Source organism: Lycorma delicatula, chromosome 1, assembly GCF_047948215.1.
Source record: "Lycorma delicatula isolate Av1 chromosome 1, ASM4794821v1, whole genome shotgun sequence".
Lineage (NCBI taxonomy): Eukaryota > Metazoa > Arthropoda > Insecta > Hemiptera > Fulgoridae > Lycorma > Lycorma delicatula.
In genome coordinates this window covers 148,034,792-148,050,546 of record NC_134455.1, presented here as the reverse complement: position 1 = coordinate 148,050,546, position 15,755 = coordinate 148,034,792, and the positions used below count along the sequence as shown (strand labels likewise).

The 15,755-nt window shown below is 28.9% G+C and overlaps 1 protein-coding gene across 2 annotated transcripts in view; it reads right to left on the bottom strand.

The window, feature by feature from the left end:
- Positions 1-15,755, bottom strand: part of VhaSFD (V-type proton ATPase subunit VhaSFD) — a 75,378-nt gene that overhangs the window by 49,298 nt on the left and 10,325 nt on the right. Inside the window, exons 1-3 of one of the 2 annotated variants that reach the window (XM_075364367.1) lie at positions 6,274-6,407; positions 6,010-6,091; positions 1,316-1,505 (exon numbers count right to left, since the gene is read on the bottom strand). In XM_075364367.1, coding sequence (XP_075220482.1) covers positions 1,316-1,505; positions 6,010-6,091; positions 6,274-6,304 — 303 coding nt within the window. In that variant the 5' untranslated portion in view covers positions 6,305-6,407. Of the gene's footprint in view, positions 1-1,315; positions 1,506-6,009; positions 6,092-6,273; positions 6,408-15,755 lie in introns of those variants that run through there. The other variant, XM_075364360.1, reaches the window with a different exon arrangement.

Here is a 15,755-nt window from a genome sequence, read left to right as displayed (position 1 = left end):
TTAATAACATTTTCATCAATTATGTCACTGGGTTCTTTTTGTTGATTTGTGGCAAAATTCCATTTTAACTAATTGTTTAGATTGACGGGCGAAATACTAACACTAAACTCATTTTGAATTTTTTAAATGCTCCAGCTGCAGGTAATAAACTTAAAATATTAATTTTTTTCCTGGGTTGATGTAACTGTTTTCATTTAATTCTTTATTTTAATGATTTATTTTCGATTCGTAATGAATGAATAACACTATACAGTAAAAATTGTTTTTTGTCAATCTGAATACCTTTTTCAGTGGTGGGGATTTTTATAAAACGTACTTTTCTGAATCTACTTTCACTTATACTAACATATGTTACTAATCTGTGATTTATGACACGAGGTTTTCCTCATATTTTGCCTAATTTTCAACAGATTTGCTTGAAATTATTATTTTTAAAATCGACTAACAATGTTTCATAATCACAAAGCAAAAAAAAAAAATTCGCTAATAAAAAACGCGGTAGAAATGCGCAAAAAAAATTCTGCAATTAAATTATCGTAATTTTTGTACTGTTTCAATTTTTTTTTGTTACAGGCATAAAAAATATCCAATCGTAACTGTTTTTTTTGTTAGAATCTGTTAAACCTCTTTAATATACTGTAATTTTTTGAAATTTTTTTCATAAGATGGTAGCATAAGACTATGAAGGGAGGCAGATACCAACATATTTTTGCGGAGCGCTAATCAACTGCGGATCATTGTGATGGGAAAAGGTTTTTATAGCTATTAAAACCCAGTGAACAAACAGCTATTCAAGTGGCTGATGGTCATTCTGTTCAACTATGATGTAATAGTAATTTACATAACCACAAATGAATCTGTTTGAAATGACTCACTGAAAAGTTCTGTCACCTCCCCGGCTATAAGGTAAAAATTTAATTGGCTAGATTTTTGGCTGAATGACAACCATATAATCCTAAATATACAAATCCACAAAAAATTAACCACAAACAGAATCAATCAAATTTTTTTGCTCATTTTTTTAGAATATATTCCTGCAATAAGTTATTAATAAACAGAATAGAATTTAAATATATTCAGTCCATGAATTACAAAATTAAAATTACAGTATTAGCCCAACCAATAGAATATGGGCAAAATAACTGCTACTATTTTGTCTACATCAGTTTCTGTATATAAAGTCTTAACATTCTTACACTAATAAAAAAATAAAATTCAAACAAGTTTCGTTAAGAAATACGTTTGAGTCATACTCATACGTTTGAGTCTAATCAAAATAAGACAGTATTAAAAACTTTAAAAAAGTAATAGTTACCTGTAGCATATCATCAATCATAACTAAAACATACTGAATAGTTTGATCTTTCGAAACGTGTTCCAAAAGATTTAAAAATGTTTTAGCACATTGGCTTCTCTTCTCTCTAAGAAGCACCTCACGGTTAGCAGCATCAAAATTGTCAAAAGCAGAAATAAAAGAAAAATCTTCTTGAGTAATCATCTGTGATCTGGAAAAATAAAGGCAATTTAATTTTAAATCAAACGTGCTACAAAATAAAGGAAATTTTAAAAACCTAAGAAAAGGTTTATCTTTAAGGATAATATTTACTTAGATATGTAATGAATTTATGTTAATCGTATTTAATGGCGATAATAAATAATTTTATAAGAGTTACTTAATCCCATTTATTTTACAAAAATTGCTCCAATGAACAAAATACTATTACCAAAAAGAGCAATAAAGATAATTAATAAATTGTAATCTCAGGCATTAACTCTTTTCTGCATCTAAAGAGAAAAATTAATTATGTTTTTTTAATTGCAGATGAATATTATAGGGGTGTATGTGTATGGGTGTGTGTACTATATAAATGAAACGCAGGAAATAAAAATGTAAAATATAAAACCAGAAGTGAAAAAAATGAAAAATTTACTACTCGAGATTTATATCATTCATAATATAAACAAAAAAGAATAAAAACCATGTACATATATGTAAACACGGTGTACACACAAAATGTTTTACCAAACATTGTATATACCAATGTACCGAAAGAGCAGTACACTATTAATTCTATAAAACTAAACAACACATACAGAATAATAAGAGGTAAAGAACAGAAACATCTTCAAGAAGTTTTCTCTCTCATTGTCAGCACAAAAGTTATTGTAAATCACCCACACATATTTTAAAAACCATTTAATTTAAAATTATATTAAAAAATCAAACCAGTTCTCACTGCCATTAATTAAATAAAAATTACTTGTCATTACCAAGGCAGGTAAGGGATTAGTCAGTCAACATCAGCCAATCATTATTTCCAAATCATTTTGTTTATTTAGAAATTATTGAAATAAATAACAATAAAAAGCAAAGAAGTTCCTTTTGTTTTTTTAAATTAAAAGCAACAGCTATTGTCGCTATTAACCCATGAATCTTACACACACACACGCATGCACGCGCGCAACACCCCCCCCCTCACTCTGTGTGTGTGTATAATATATATATATATATATATATATATATATATATGTGTGTGTATGTGCGTGTGTGCATGTTTTAAGTGTGCATGCATTGAATAATACTCCCACTCAGTATATAATACCAAAGAAAGAAGGAAATATCACTGATGAATTATTAAAAATTAAAAACTTAAAACTAATTAAAATGTTACTGCATAAGATCTAAAGGACCTAGCAGTATCAAATGACACAATAAATCAATACACATATAAGGGTGTAAAGGGCCTTACATCCAAGTAAAGATTATAACAGAGATAAATATTTTTTTTTTTTAAATTATAAAAAGAAAAGGCGTCATAAAAACATATAAATTCTATCTATTAATTTGGTTTTATACAAGTATATCAAAAATCTGTTAGAAGTTTTTCTTTTCTTAGATTATGTGATAGCTTGCTTTTCATGTTCAATCTGTCTCAAGTCATTATATATTGTACACTCCTTTCTTGCTGAAATTTTATAATAAAGTTAAAACATTATGTTCAAAACATGCAATTTCCTGCTATGCTAGTGACAGGTAATTTTAATTAAGACAATCTAAATACAGTTGATTTTTTTTTTAATTTTATCTATGTTTTTTTAATTTTATGCTTTAATATGTGTAGATATTTTATTATATAATAATATAATAATTATAATTATAATTTGATGAGAGAGAAAACCTCTTGAAGTGATAAATTAATTTTGGTCTTTCCTCATATTATACTATAATATGTTAAAACAATTTCTCTTTAAACCCTGTAACCTTTTAATGGCTGAAAATGAAAAATTAATTTCTCTAGCACTTACTAAGCCTTAATAAGTATCCTTTTATAGATATCCAACCTGCCTGGTTTTATCTGGGATGCTGCAGAGGGGAGGGCTGAAAATATTAAATGTAAAGATACTGCAAGTAGCATATTTAAAACCTATTCAAAAGAGAAAAAAAATGGCAATTTAAAGAAACAGAAAATTAGTGTTTTATTATTTTTAAATAACATCTTAAATCATCATTTAAAAAAATACCAATAAACAAAAATTCAAAATAATGTACAGTATTACCTCTGCCAGGATTAGATTGGCATCCATAATTGTTGGATGCACAACAATGACAACAATTATGACCTATTATCCATATCTTCTCATAACACATCCAAGTGCTTGGACCATTTAGTGTTAACACTGATGCAATGAAATAGTTCCAAATAAAAACTCCTGTACCATTAAGAGTTACTTAACAGTAGTAGTAGTAGTAGTTACTTAACAGCAGACTTACTTAACCAGTACAGACTATTTTGATAACTAACTAAACTGTGCATAGAAACTACACAAATATCACTAAAACATATGGGTTGCAGATAACAGCCACAATTCTGACTCTCATTGTCAGCATAATGCTGACAACAATCACATATCATGCTGACAATGATCACATGTATTACAGATTCACAAAATTGTAACCTACTAATGGGATCATCTCCATTGAGTTATAGATGTAACTCTAATACTGAACTCTTGATTTTATAAGACCCAACATTAGTTTTCAATATTTTGCAAATTAACCAGACAGTTATAGAAACCACTTTCAACTGTAAATTATAAACTGTTTGATCTGAAACTGTCATTAACTGTTCTAAAAACATATACTTGCTTTACCTCTGTTACAGCTGTCTACTAATTCAAGGAGCATTTTTAACTTGAAATGTAGGTTAATTTCTCAACTAAGCCTGACAAGTAAACAACTGATGTCGGTCTGCCTAGATATGTTTCATAGAATACTAGAAGAATTTCTAAGAGCTTAATCATAAAAGATCATTTTATGTGAAAAAATTAATTTACTGTGCAAAAAAATGTACTACCACATCATACCATAAGGAAATCTGAATTTAATCAAAACGACAATCTAAACCTCAATAAGTACAACAAAATTTAATACAAAATCATAATTAACAAAACATCACTAATAAAATTGTTTATTTTGTTTAATTTAAATAAACAAAAATATTGTTTATTATAAAAACTACTTCATTCAATTAATTTTTTAAAGAAAATAAAAATGTTTTATTCTATTTTAAATTTATGGGGCATTTTTATGATAGCATCCGACTCCAACTTCATTAATACCTATTAGTTGATTTTTAGTTAAGCGTTTTTATAATTTTTTTAGTGTCAGCTGACAACCAAAACATCTTAATGTTTTGAAATACCTAATAGTTTATCAATAATTTAACTGTTTTTCTTTTAACATTTTTAAAATTACTGATTGATTACTTCAAACTTTGACTGGCAACCATTTATATAATAGATTAATTATCAAGCTCCATTCACTCAATATTTTTAAATCTTAAAAATTATTAAAAATAAATTGATAATAAAGCTTTTACAAAATGTCACATATGCAGTATCTGTACGATTAAGACATTATAAATTCCTCCCGCCTCAACTTTTTAGATAACCCCCCCCCCAAAAAAAAACTGGGAAGGTAGGATATTAAAAGTAAAAAATAATTATTATGACCTATTATGCACTTTGAAAATTAAAATGTTTCATCTTCAACCATTAAAAAAAGAAATTAAGAGTATCAAAAAGAACTTCTTAAACATACTGTATATTACACAAAACTTTACACAATCTTAACTGTAAACACAACTACAACTACACTACTAAACAACACACAACTACAGTTCAGCAGTTGATCTTATTCCTCATCCAGTTCAGACCAAAGCAGTGTTAGCTGAATCCTTGTGATAAAATATTTATAAATTTTTTATAAAGTAATTGAATCCAGTAAAAAGTAATTACAGTTTTTAATAAGATTTATACCAGGTCTTGTAGAATTGTAATACAAACAACCAATTAGTTTTTTACAGATACTTTCATGCTTAAACTACTGACTATAATAAAAATAATATGAAATAATTTTCAACAATAATTTTTAACTACTGAACATGTAAATTGTGATTATTCCATGAATAAACTGTGTTATCTGCCTAAAGAGGAGTATGAAAACCTTTCTTTTAACAAAAAAATTATTAACATCTAACGAGATATATGCACATGCATGCATGCACAAACGGCAACATATACATACATACATTTTAAGTAGATTAATATTTAAATCTATATTAAATAGATATTAAAGTAATATGTAAATATAAGTATTAATTAATTCAGTACTAATTTTGAGCAAATATTAATGATATTAAGTAGAATAATAATTATAGGAATATTAAATTTGCTTTGTAAGCATTATATACTCGTATTTTCAAAACAATCAGGAAGCTAAATTAATAAAGTTACAATTAAGATTTGACCACATACAAATAAAAAATTTCCTAGCAGTCTCTGGTAAGTAGTCAATATCAGGAGATATCCTCATCTTAAATATTATTTTGGAAACAAGATATACATCCAGAAAATTATGATTAATGTTATTATCATTCAATCTAGTAAAACTAAAAATGCCTCATTTAAGTTCTAAATTATTCAATCAATTAAAAATAAAAAACTTACTGTAAGTAAGACTGCCAGTTAACACGTTGTGTCCGTATTTCTGTAGCTTGCTGCTGCAAGACACTTGTAGCAGCTAACATATCTGAAAAGAAAAATTAAAAATGAACATACTAAGTTATCTAAAAATACAAGCAGAAATTAACTCTTGCAATTAACCTATTTTTCAAACAAATAAGATCATTAAAAACCAAAAAAAGATTTTATTCAAATAATATGTTAACTTTTTAGTGCAATGTAAATTAAAATAATAATAATAATACATACAGTACATTGCAGTGTGCTGCCTCCCCAGCATATTTGCTCACGACAAAAATCTAGCTTTTATAATAATAATAATTTTAAAAAATAAGATTTCAAACATGTAGTGTTGCTTAAGTAGAATAAATGCTAAATCTAAAAATAGAATGGGAGGTGCCAATGTGTTGTTAAACAGAAGATGCTTGGGTTTCTAAAATAGATGTTGTTTACATTTATATAAATCACTCACTTTTCATATCTTTTCAATATTATAAAAAAAATATTACTATAATTTTTACAATTACACATACAGAACATTTCAATGCCTAGTAAATTCTGGTTTAATTAATTCTTAAAAATATTAATTAGTCTGCAAAAATGATAATAAAAATTATTATAAATCAACAAAAATTTTACTTAAGTTATAATTTAACTTAATTATATAGTTACACGTAAAATATTAGATGCTTATTTATCTATATGTTTTTATATATATTTTTCAATTTTTTATACAATTCAGTCTCATTGTGTGACATTAAATTCATTCTAATTAAATACAGAGATGTTTAATGCAACAATAAAAAAATAATTTAATAGCAAATGGCAAAAAGAACATTAAAATTAAAAATAAAACACACGATTTAGTATTTAACAAAAAATTGGCAAACCTGCTACTGAGTAGAAATTCCACAGCGATTAGTTTTAACCAGTACAGGGGAATATTCTATAATTAAAGCTGTTTACATTAACAACAGAATGTTTCAATTTTATGCTACATGGTTCAGTATCATTCTTTTATCATAGCTAGAGCTAAATTATGAGGAAAACATTACTGAAATTAAAGCAACACTTTTTTTCAACTAAGTTATGTAAGTTTCCATATACTTTTTTATTGAAAAACAGTAACAAAATAATATATTTTATATTTTTAATTACACAGAATGTCTTTTTGCAGATATGAAATAAACAATATTTCTAAATATCAATTAAGAATTTCTAACATTATGTAAATTAATTAATATTACTACTAATAATATTACAAGTAGCAAACTTTTTTAAAATAAAAAGTTCTTTCACTTAAAAAATTATATGTACTTTAAAACCATGGGCAATATATCTGCTTATTATTTCTATACCCACACCTATACCTATATAGATATAATCTATCATTCTATACCTAAATAGATTATTCTATAACTATGCAGATATATAATCTAAAAAAAAAGTAAGTCATAACTTACATACAATTATTTAAAACAAATAAGTACACAACCATTTTACACATAACACATATTATTTACTAATTTGAACTATCAAATGTAGTAAAAAAATTTAGAAAATCTAAATTTTTAAATGCACTGAAATGTGTTTCCCGAATATCTTTTCAGAGCTACTCTACATCACAACTAACCAATGGTGAAAAATACTGATAAAAGTGCTCTTTTATATCATCTTTCAATCAGCTCATTTATCGCATTGCTTCAAGAAGCAATTTTCTGATAATGACATTTCACATACTGATCAACAAACTTAAGTGTATTGAATTACTTATTAACACATTCTTAACAACATTTTCATGTACACTTAGAATGACCTGTTATCACTTGTTTTTTTTCTAATTTCATTTAACACAGTACAGTTGAAGACAGAACTGATATTGAAATGAAACCAATATATTCAAAAAATTTTTCAAACAAATAAGATCATTAAAAACCAAAAAAAGATTTTATTCAAATAATATGTTAACTTTTTAGTGCAATGTAAATTAAAATAATAATAATAATACATACAGTACATTGCAGTGTGCTGCCTCCCCAGCATATTTGCTCACGACAAAAATCTAGCTTTTATAATAATAATAATTTTAAAAAATATGCTAATATTTTTGTGTATATTTTTAGAATTTTTTTTTCATCTATATACACATGTATATATATATATATATATATATATATATATATATATATACATGTGTGTGTGTGTGTGTGTGTGCATTTTTTGTTTGTTTTATTTTTTATGTAACTTTAATATTACAATGTCTAAAAGATCAGTCTCTGCCCTCATAAATGCTAAGATATATCTAAACACTTTGAAAGTAGATGCCTATTAAACAAAATAACTTATTAATTTAGGATACTTGGCCAAAAACAAGGAAAAAGTTAAATTAGAGTTAAATATTTGAGCATTACAAGTGTCCTGGGTAGACAATAAATTGCCTACCCTTATGATTGACATTTCTGTAACATGTGTCTGAAGAAACAGAATCCTGGAAATTGAAGGATATGTCTTAAGATAAAATCTCAAAGCTACCTGCTTACCTGTTCAATGAACAGTTTTTGTAAATTACCAAAGTTAGTCTGCACTGGATCCATTTCACTGCACACTGTCAGAGAGTTTAGTGACTAATGACCATGACAGTTCAGTCATTTGACTGGTTTGATGCATCTCTCCAAGATTCCCTATCTAGTGCCAGTCATTTCATTTCAGTACATCCCATACATCCTGCAGCCCTAACAATTTGTTTTACATATTCCAAATGCTGCCTGCCTGCACAATTTTTTCCTTCTACCTGTCCCTCCAATATCGAAGCGACTATTCCAGGATGCCTTAAGATGTGGGCCTATAAGTCTGTCTCTTCTTTTGGTTATATTTTTCCAAATGCTTCTTTCTTCATCTATCTCCCACAACACCTTTTCATGTGTCACTTTATCCATCCATCTGATTCTTAAAATTCTCCTAAAGCACCACATTCCAAAAGCTTCTAATCTTTTCTTCTTAAGTACTCCGATCATCCAAGTTTCATTTCCATCTAACGCTACGCTCCAAACATATACTTTCAAAAATGTTTTCCTGGTGTTTAAATTAATTTTTGATGTAAGCAAATTATATTTCAGACTGAAAGCTCGTTTCACCTGTGCTATTTGGCATTTTATATCGCTCCTACTTTGTCCATCTTTACTAATTCTACTTCACAAATAACAAAATTTGTCTACCTCGATGGTCTTTTCTCATCCTATTTTTATACTCGGTGCCCCATCTACTTTATTTCTACTAGTAATGAAATCATTACTTTCATTTCTTTTCGTCTGTCTGGTTTATTTTCATGAGGTAGTTCTAGCATAGGACTTTATCCATTACATTCATTGTTTCTTCTAATTTTTTTTTTACTCTAAGCTAGAATTAACTATATCATCAGCAAATCATAGCATCTTTATCTTTTCACCTTGCACTGTTACTCCAGATCTAAACTATTCTTTAACATCATTAACTGCTACTTCTACGTAGAGATTTAAATATAACAGGGATAGGGAACATCCTTGTCTGACTCCCTTTTTTATTACTGCTTCTTTCTTATTCTCTTTGATTACTGTTGCAGTTTGATTTCTGTAAATGTTAGCAAATCTATCTCTACAAAGATAGAATACATTAGTTGAAGATAGCGGTAGAATATGTTAATACGAGATAGATATGTTAGTTCTATCTTTATACTTGAACCCTAAATTTTTAAAAGGCTGAACATTTTATTCCAGTCTACATTATCATATGCCTTTTCTAAGTCTATCAATACCATGTATGTTGGTTTGTTTTTCTTTAATCTTCTTTCTACTATTAATCTGACCACTAAAATTGTTTCCCTTGTCCCTATACTTTTTCTGAAACCAAATTTGTCTTCTCCTAACACTTGCTCCACTCTCCCCTCAATTCTTCTATACAGAAAACTAATTACAATCTTTGATCCACAAGTAGTTAAGCTAATTGTTCTGTATTTTTACATTTATCTGCTCCAGCTTTCTTTGGTATCATAACAGTAACACTCTTTTCGAAGTCTAAAGGAACTTATCCTTTTTTCGTTAATATTACACACCAATTTGTATAATCTATCTATCGCTTTCGCATCTGCACTGCGCAGTAATTCTGTAAGTATCCTGTCTATCCCAGGAGTCTTTCTCCCATTCAATTCCTTTAATTCTCTATTAAATTCAGATCTCAGTATTGTATCTCTCTTTTCTTCAACTTCCTCTTCTTCCTTTATAACACCAGTTTCTAATTCATTTCCTCCAAATAACTCTTCAATATTATATACCCACTTATCAACCTTTTCTTTCATATTATAAATTGGTGTACCATCTTTATACAACACACTATTAGATTTTAACTTATCTACCACAAAATTCTCCTTAACTTTCCTGTATGCTCTGTCAATTTTACCAATGATCATTTCTCTTTCCACTTCTGAACACTTTTCTTTAATCCATTCTTCTTTTGGTAATTTGAACTTCCTATTTATAGTATTTCTTAATTGTCGATAGGTCCTTTTACCTTCTTCATCACAAGCATTCTTACACTTTCTACGTTCATCCATCAGCTGCAATATATCCTCTGATATCCAAGGTTTCTACCATTTCTCTTTGTTCCACCTAGGTTCACTTCTGCTGAATTAAGAATTTCCTTTTTAATATTAAGTCAATAAGACAATAAGTCAGTCCCCTCTCTCATTTCTTTTGTCCAGCCTGTATTCACCCACAATATTTCCTTCCTTGCCTTTTCCAATGCTTGCATTCCAATCTTCAACTATTATTAACCTTTTTATGCATTTAACTTTTTGTCAATTTCTTCATATACACACTACGTCATCGTCATCATGAGCTCTTGTAGGCATGTAGATGTTAACAATTGCTGTTGGCTCAAATTTTGATTTTATCCTGATTACAATGATTCTATCGCTAAGCTTTTTGAAATACTCTACTCTCTTCCCTATCTTCTTGTTCATTATGAAACCTGCCTGCCCTTTATTTTACGGTGAGTTATTCTAAAATACACCTGACCAAAAGTCATTTTCCTCTTTCCACTGAACCTCAGTTTCCTACTACATATACATTTAACCTACCAATTTCCCTCTTTAAATTCTCTAACCTACCAACCTTTTTTAGACTTTTAACATTCCACGCTCAGACTTGTAGAATGTTGTTTTTTAATTTTCCTTCCCCTTCCTTTTTCTGGTGATCCTTCCTTCCTTTTCTGGTGACCCAACATCCAAACAGGGGATTGGTTTACCTCCGGAATACTTTACCAAGGAAGGCATCTTCCATCTTTGTTATGTGAAAATGCAGAACTACAATTTCTTGTACAAAAAAAAACAGCTGTAGTTTTCCATTACTTTCAGCTGCTGCCCTCTTTTAGGAATCATTCCTTAGCCTGGCCTTCAACAGATACCACTCTATTATGATTGCACTTTTGGTCCAGCTACTCTGTACTACTGTATCACTGAGCACTCAAGCCCCCTCACCATCGGTAAGATCTCATGATTCATAGAGGGGGCATGACAGTTAAGTGCCACCTAATATACTAAACAAAAAGTACAGGCTAATATAAACTTAAATCTTATTAAACTACATATTATAAAAGATCCATAACTGACAAGAAGTAGATAGTAAGAAAACTTATTCTAATATCAATGAAGTGAAAATTCATAGTTCAGTAACAAGGATCAATAAGTAATCAAATTTCAAAACAGGGAACAAACTATCAATCAAAATTAAATTCTGCTGCTTAATCATATTCAATAGGCTTTTTCAATTTCTTTTAACTGTTTTGGATGGGTTCTCTCTGATTAAAACACTGAATACTTATACTTTCCAATAAAATACCTAATGTATTTCTACAAAATTTGAATTTCTTGCAATTGTTCTTTCTTGAGAAAATGTTTTTTAACCCTACTTTATACAAGAAGAATGGAACAGGCTATGGTGGCCAGCATGAAAGGAGGATTTATTAGCAATCACTTACTAAAGATTTGAAATATATTTTCATTTACCTTTTTCCTTCAATTTTGATTGCAAACTTAGAGTAAAATTTTTGGTCTTCAATTTTGTTTTATTTTTAGAAATAAACATTTTTGTTCTGCTATGTAACCATATGTTTTTGTTTTTAATTTACAAACTTTTTTTTACATTTATATTTATTTCTCAACAGTAAATGAATGTTTCACTTAGCTATTCAAGTTTTAATAATCATTTTTCTTTTTGCTTCTTTATTTAAAAACAATAACAAAAAATAATTGTGCCTTATTATTATAAAAAAATTTACTTAACTGTATTTTCAACACAAATTAAACATGAGTTCATGCCAAATGAGCAATACATTGAGGTGATGACTGACAGTAATAGTAACATGAGTAAGGTTTTAAGATAAGTTATCTTTCAATCTTATTTATGCTGTTGTGGGGTAAATAGTCTTGAAAAACTGCAATCTTCTAGAACACTCAGTAACACTTCTTTTAATTTGTTTGGCTTTGGTTCTAAATATCCTATATTAATGGTTCTTTTTTGGCAATACTCCATAACTGAGTGTCATTTTGATCACAAGTACACTTTTTCCAAGCAAAAATGTTATCCTTGGCATTTCTTTTACACAGAAAGTACTGTAAGTCTATCTAATATTAAAATGTTTAAATTTTAACATTCCAACAAGATGCTAATCTCCTAACAAAATATAACGATAAATTTTTATCATAATTACACTGGCCTACAATTCTAAGTTTTACTACTCTTCTTCCAATAACAAACACAATGGCATGCACAATGATTCCAAACTTACACACTAATTCTTGTACTTTTTTATTAGCAGATCCAGAATCCACACTACACACACTGCTACTAGTTATTTAATTATGACATACTTTACCACAAACAATCTACCAAATAAATTAATGTTATACTACTAATAGGCCAGCATAACTAAATTAAAGAATAGAATTTTTATAAGAATTCTAAACTTAACTTTTACTTTGACTAATAGAATATTGTTTTCATTTAAAATCACTTACAAGCTATAAATATGTCAATAATTTTAAACCATCAAGTAGCACTAGATATGTATTTGAATCTTGTAAGTGTGAATCGTTAAGTATTTTAATTCATAACATAGCACAATGTTATTCGTGAAGACTTCCGTCAGTCACCAGAATAATCATCTCAATAAAACAGTACCAGGTATGATAATATAATATGAAATCGGAATTTTTGTATAGAAAATACAGGTTTATTGTATGAAAATGATAAAAAATATTTTATTCAAAATACTGTCCATCATTAGCTATCCATTTTTCCCATCTCTGACGCCAAAAAAACTGTTGCTCTTTTGAGGCAAACCAGTCATCGAGCCATTTTCGTACATTTTCGTACATTTTCATACAAAGTGAAGCGCTGCTCAGCAAATGCGTGTCCCATCAATGCAAATAAATAGCAGTCGAACGAAGCCAAGTCTGGTGAGTAAACCGCATGCAAAAGTATTTCCTAACTGAATGCCTCAATCATTTCCTTGACCGGTTTTGCTGTGTATGATGGTGCATTATCATGAAGCAAAATCACTTTGTGTTGCCTTTTTGATATTCTGGTCGCTTTTCACCCAATGCTTGATTCAAATTGATCATTTGTTGTCGGTAACGTTCAGTATTAACGGTTTTGCCAGGTTTTACCAGCTCATAATAGATCACACCCTTCTGATCCCACCAAACACAGACCATTATATCTTCTTTCTACAGCGATTTGGCCTTGAAATCGATTTCAATGGTCGCCTGAAGTTACCCATGATCTTTTACGCTTAGGATTCTCGAAATATATTACTTTTCATCACCTGTCACAATTTGATGAAGAAATGACTTTCTTTTGTACGTGGTGAGCAGCATTTCGCAAGTGCTTTTTCGGTTTTCTTGCTGTCTTTCATTCAGTTCATGTGGAACCCATTTTCCCATCTTCTAGATCTTTCTCATGGCTTTCAAATGTATGAAAACGACTTCTCATATTAAATTTAAACTGATCCGTGAGTTGTTGCATTTGAGTGTCATCCTCATCCAACAGTGCTTGCAATTCACTGTCTTCAAACTTTTTCGGTTGGCTTCCACGTTCTTCATTTCTCACAATAAAATCACCACTTTTGAATTTTTTTTAAACCACTCAAAGCACTGTGATTTACCCAGATTATGCTCACCGTAAGCTTCAACAAGCATTCAATGCGATTCTGCAGCAATTTTCTTTAAATGAAAATCAATGATATATGCAAATCATAGTTTGTAGGTACAAAACTCAACATGTTCAACGCTAATTAAAACTATGCTGTTACATGAAACTTGTATTGTTGTGAGTTAAAAATCTTTGTCAGCTGTCAAAGAAAAAAAATGGCGCCAATGATGCGATTTGGCAGTCAGTAACTACATTGACAGCTGGGGCCATCTGTGGGCAAATTCCGGTTTCATATTTGCACACCTGGTATTTCTTAATATTTAATTTCAGAGCATCATTACTTTAAAATAACTAAATTCTACAGCAAGTGGTAAATTTAAATTTATTCAGCTTCCAAAAATACATATAAGTGTAACAGAATTTTATTTGAGCCAAGGATAATGAATTATTTTAAATTTAAAGATCTTACAACTGAAATGTAGATAAGTAGGATTCTGATACAGAAGAGTAACAACAGAATAGATTTTCTTTATGAAACAAATGTACAATAAGAAATGGGAATTTATTCAGCATATCATAGTATTTTTAGGTAGAGTGAAAACTTGCAATAGCACTGATACTGAATGGAAGTAAATGGAAAAAAAAATGATATAAATTTAATATGCATGACAAAAGCAATCCAAAGTCATACCAAAACAAGATTAAGGTGTTTAGTTGGTTTAAGGTAAGAGAAGAGTAAGTTACAGTGGCTTACTTTCATCTTCCTCTTATCAATGCCAAAAAAAACAAAAAAGGATACAAAACCGAAACGAAGAACAAATGCAATATGTTCTTCACACAATTGATCATTTGGGGTATTACAAGCAACAAGGAGGATGAAAGAGAACACCCTCAGAATGTATGGAATAATGAAATTAATATATGCAAAAAGTAGTTTAGTAAAGAGAACAAGATGGAATGACAGGGATAGTTTAGTAAAGAGAACAAGATGATGGCATGAGGGGGATACAGGGGAAAAACAAGGTATAAAATAATGCTTAATAGTGAAGTTAGAAAAAGATTAAAGAATTCATATACAGTGATCACTGTTTATTGTAATCATGGATAATGTTATTGGTTTTTTAAAGAACATACCAGATGTACATAAATAATCCAAAAATTTCATTTATTCAAATTGCTACTTCAGTTACTGTTATCATTTTACTCCTGGTATAGCTGTAATAAAAAAACCGACTGACGGTAGCAAAGATTTTTGTGAAGAATTTATCCATAAGAACAAATAAAGAAGTATGGCAAGCTTTAAAAAATCTTCAGCAGCAAATCCAATAGAAAACTGAACATTTATTTCTGGTGCGGTGTTACATTTATGTTATTTCATCCACTTATGCTTTCAGCAAACCTTTTTATAAATTACCCCTTGCAATCCAGCAAAATACAAAGGAAATTAGTGTTGAAATAATATAAAGTAAAAATCTAACACACAAAAACTAAATTATGGATATAAAGGAAAGAACTAGTTAAGTTTTTAAGTAAAAAATATAATAACTT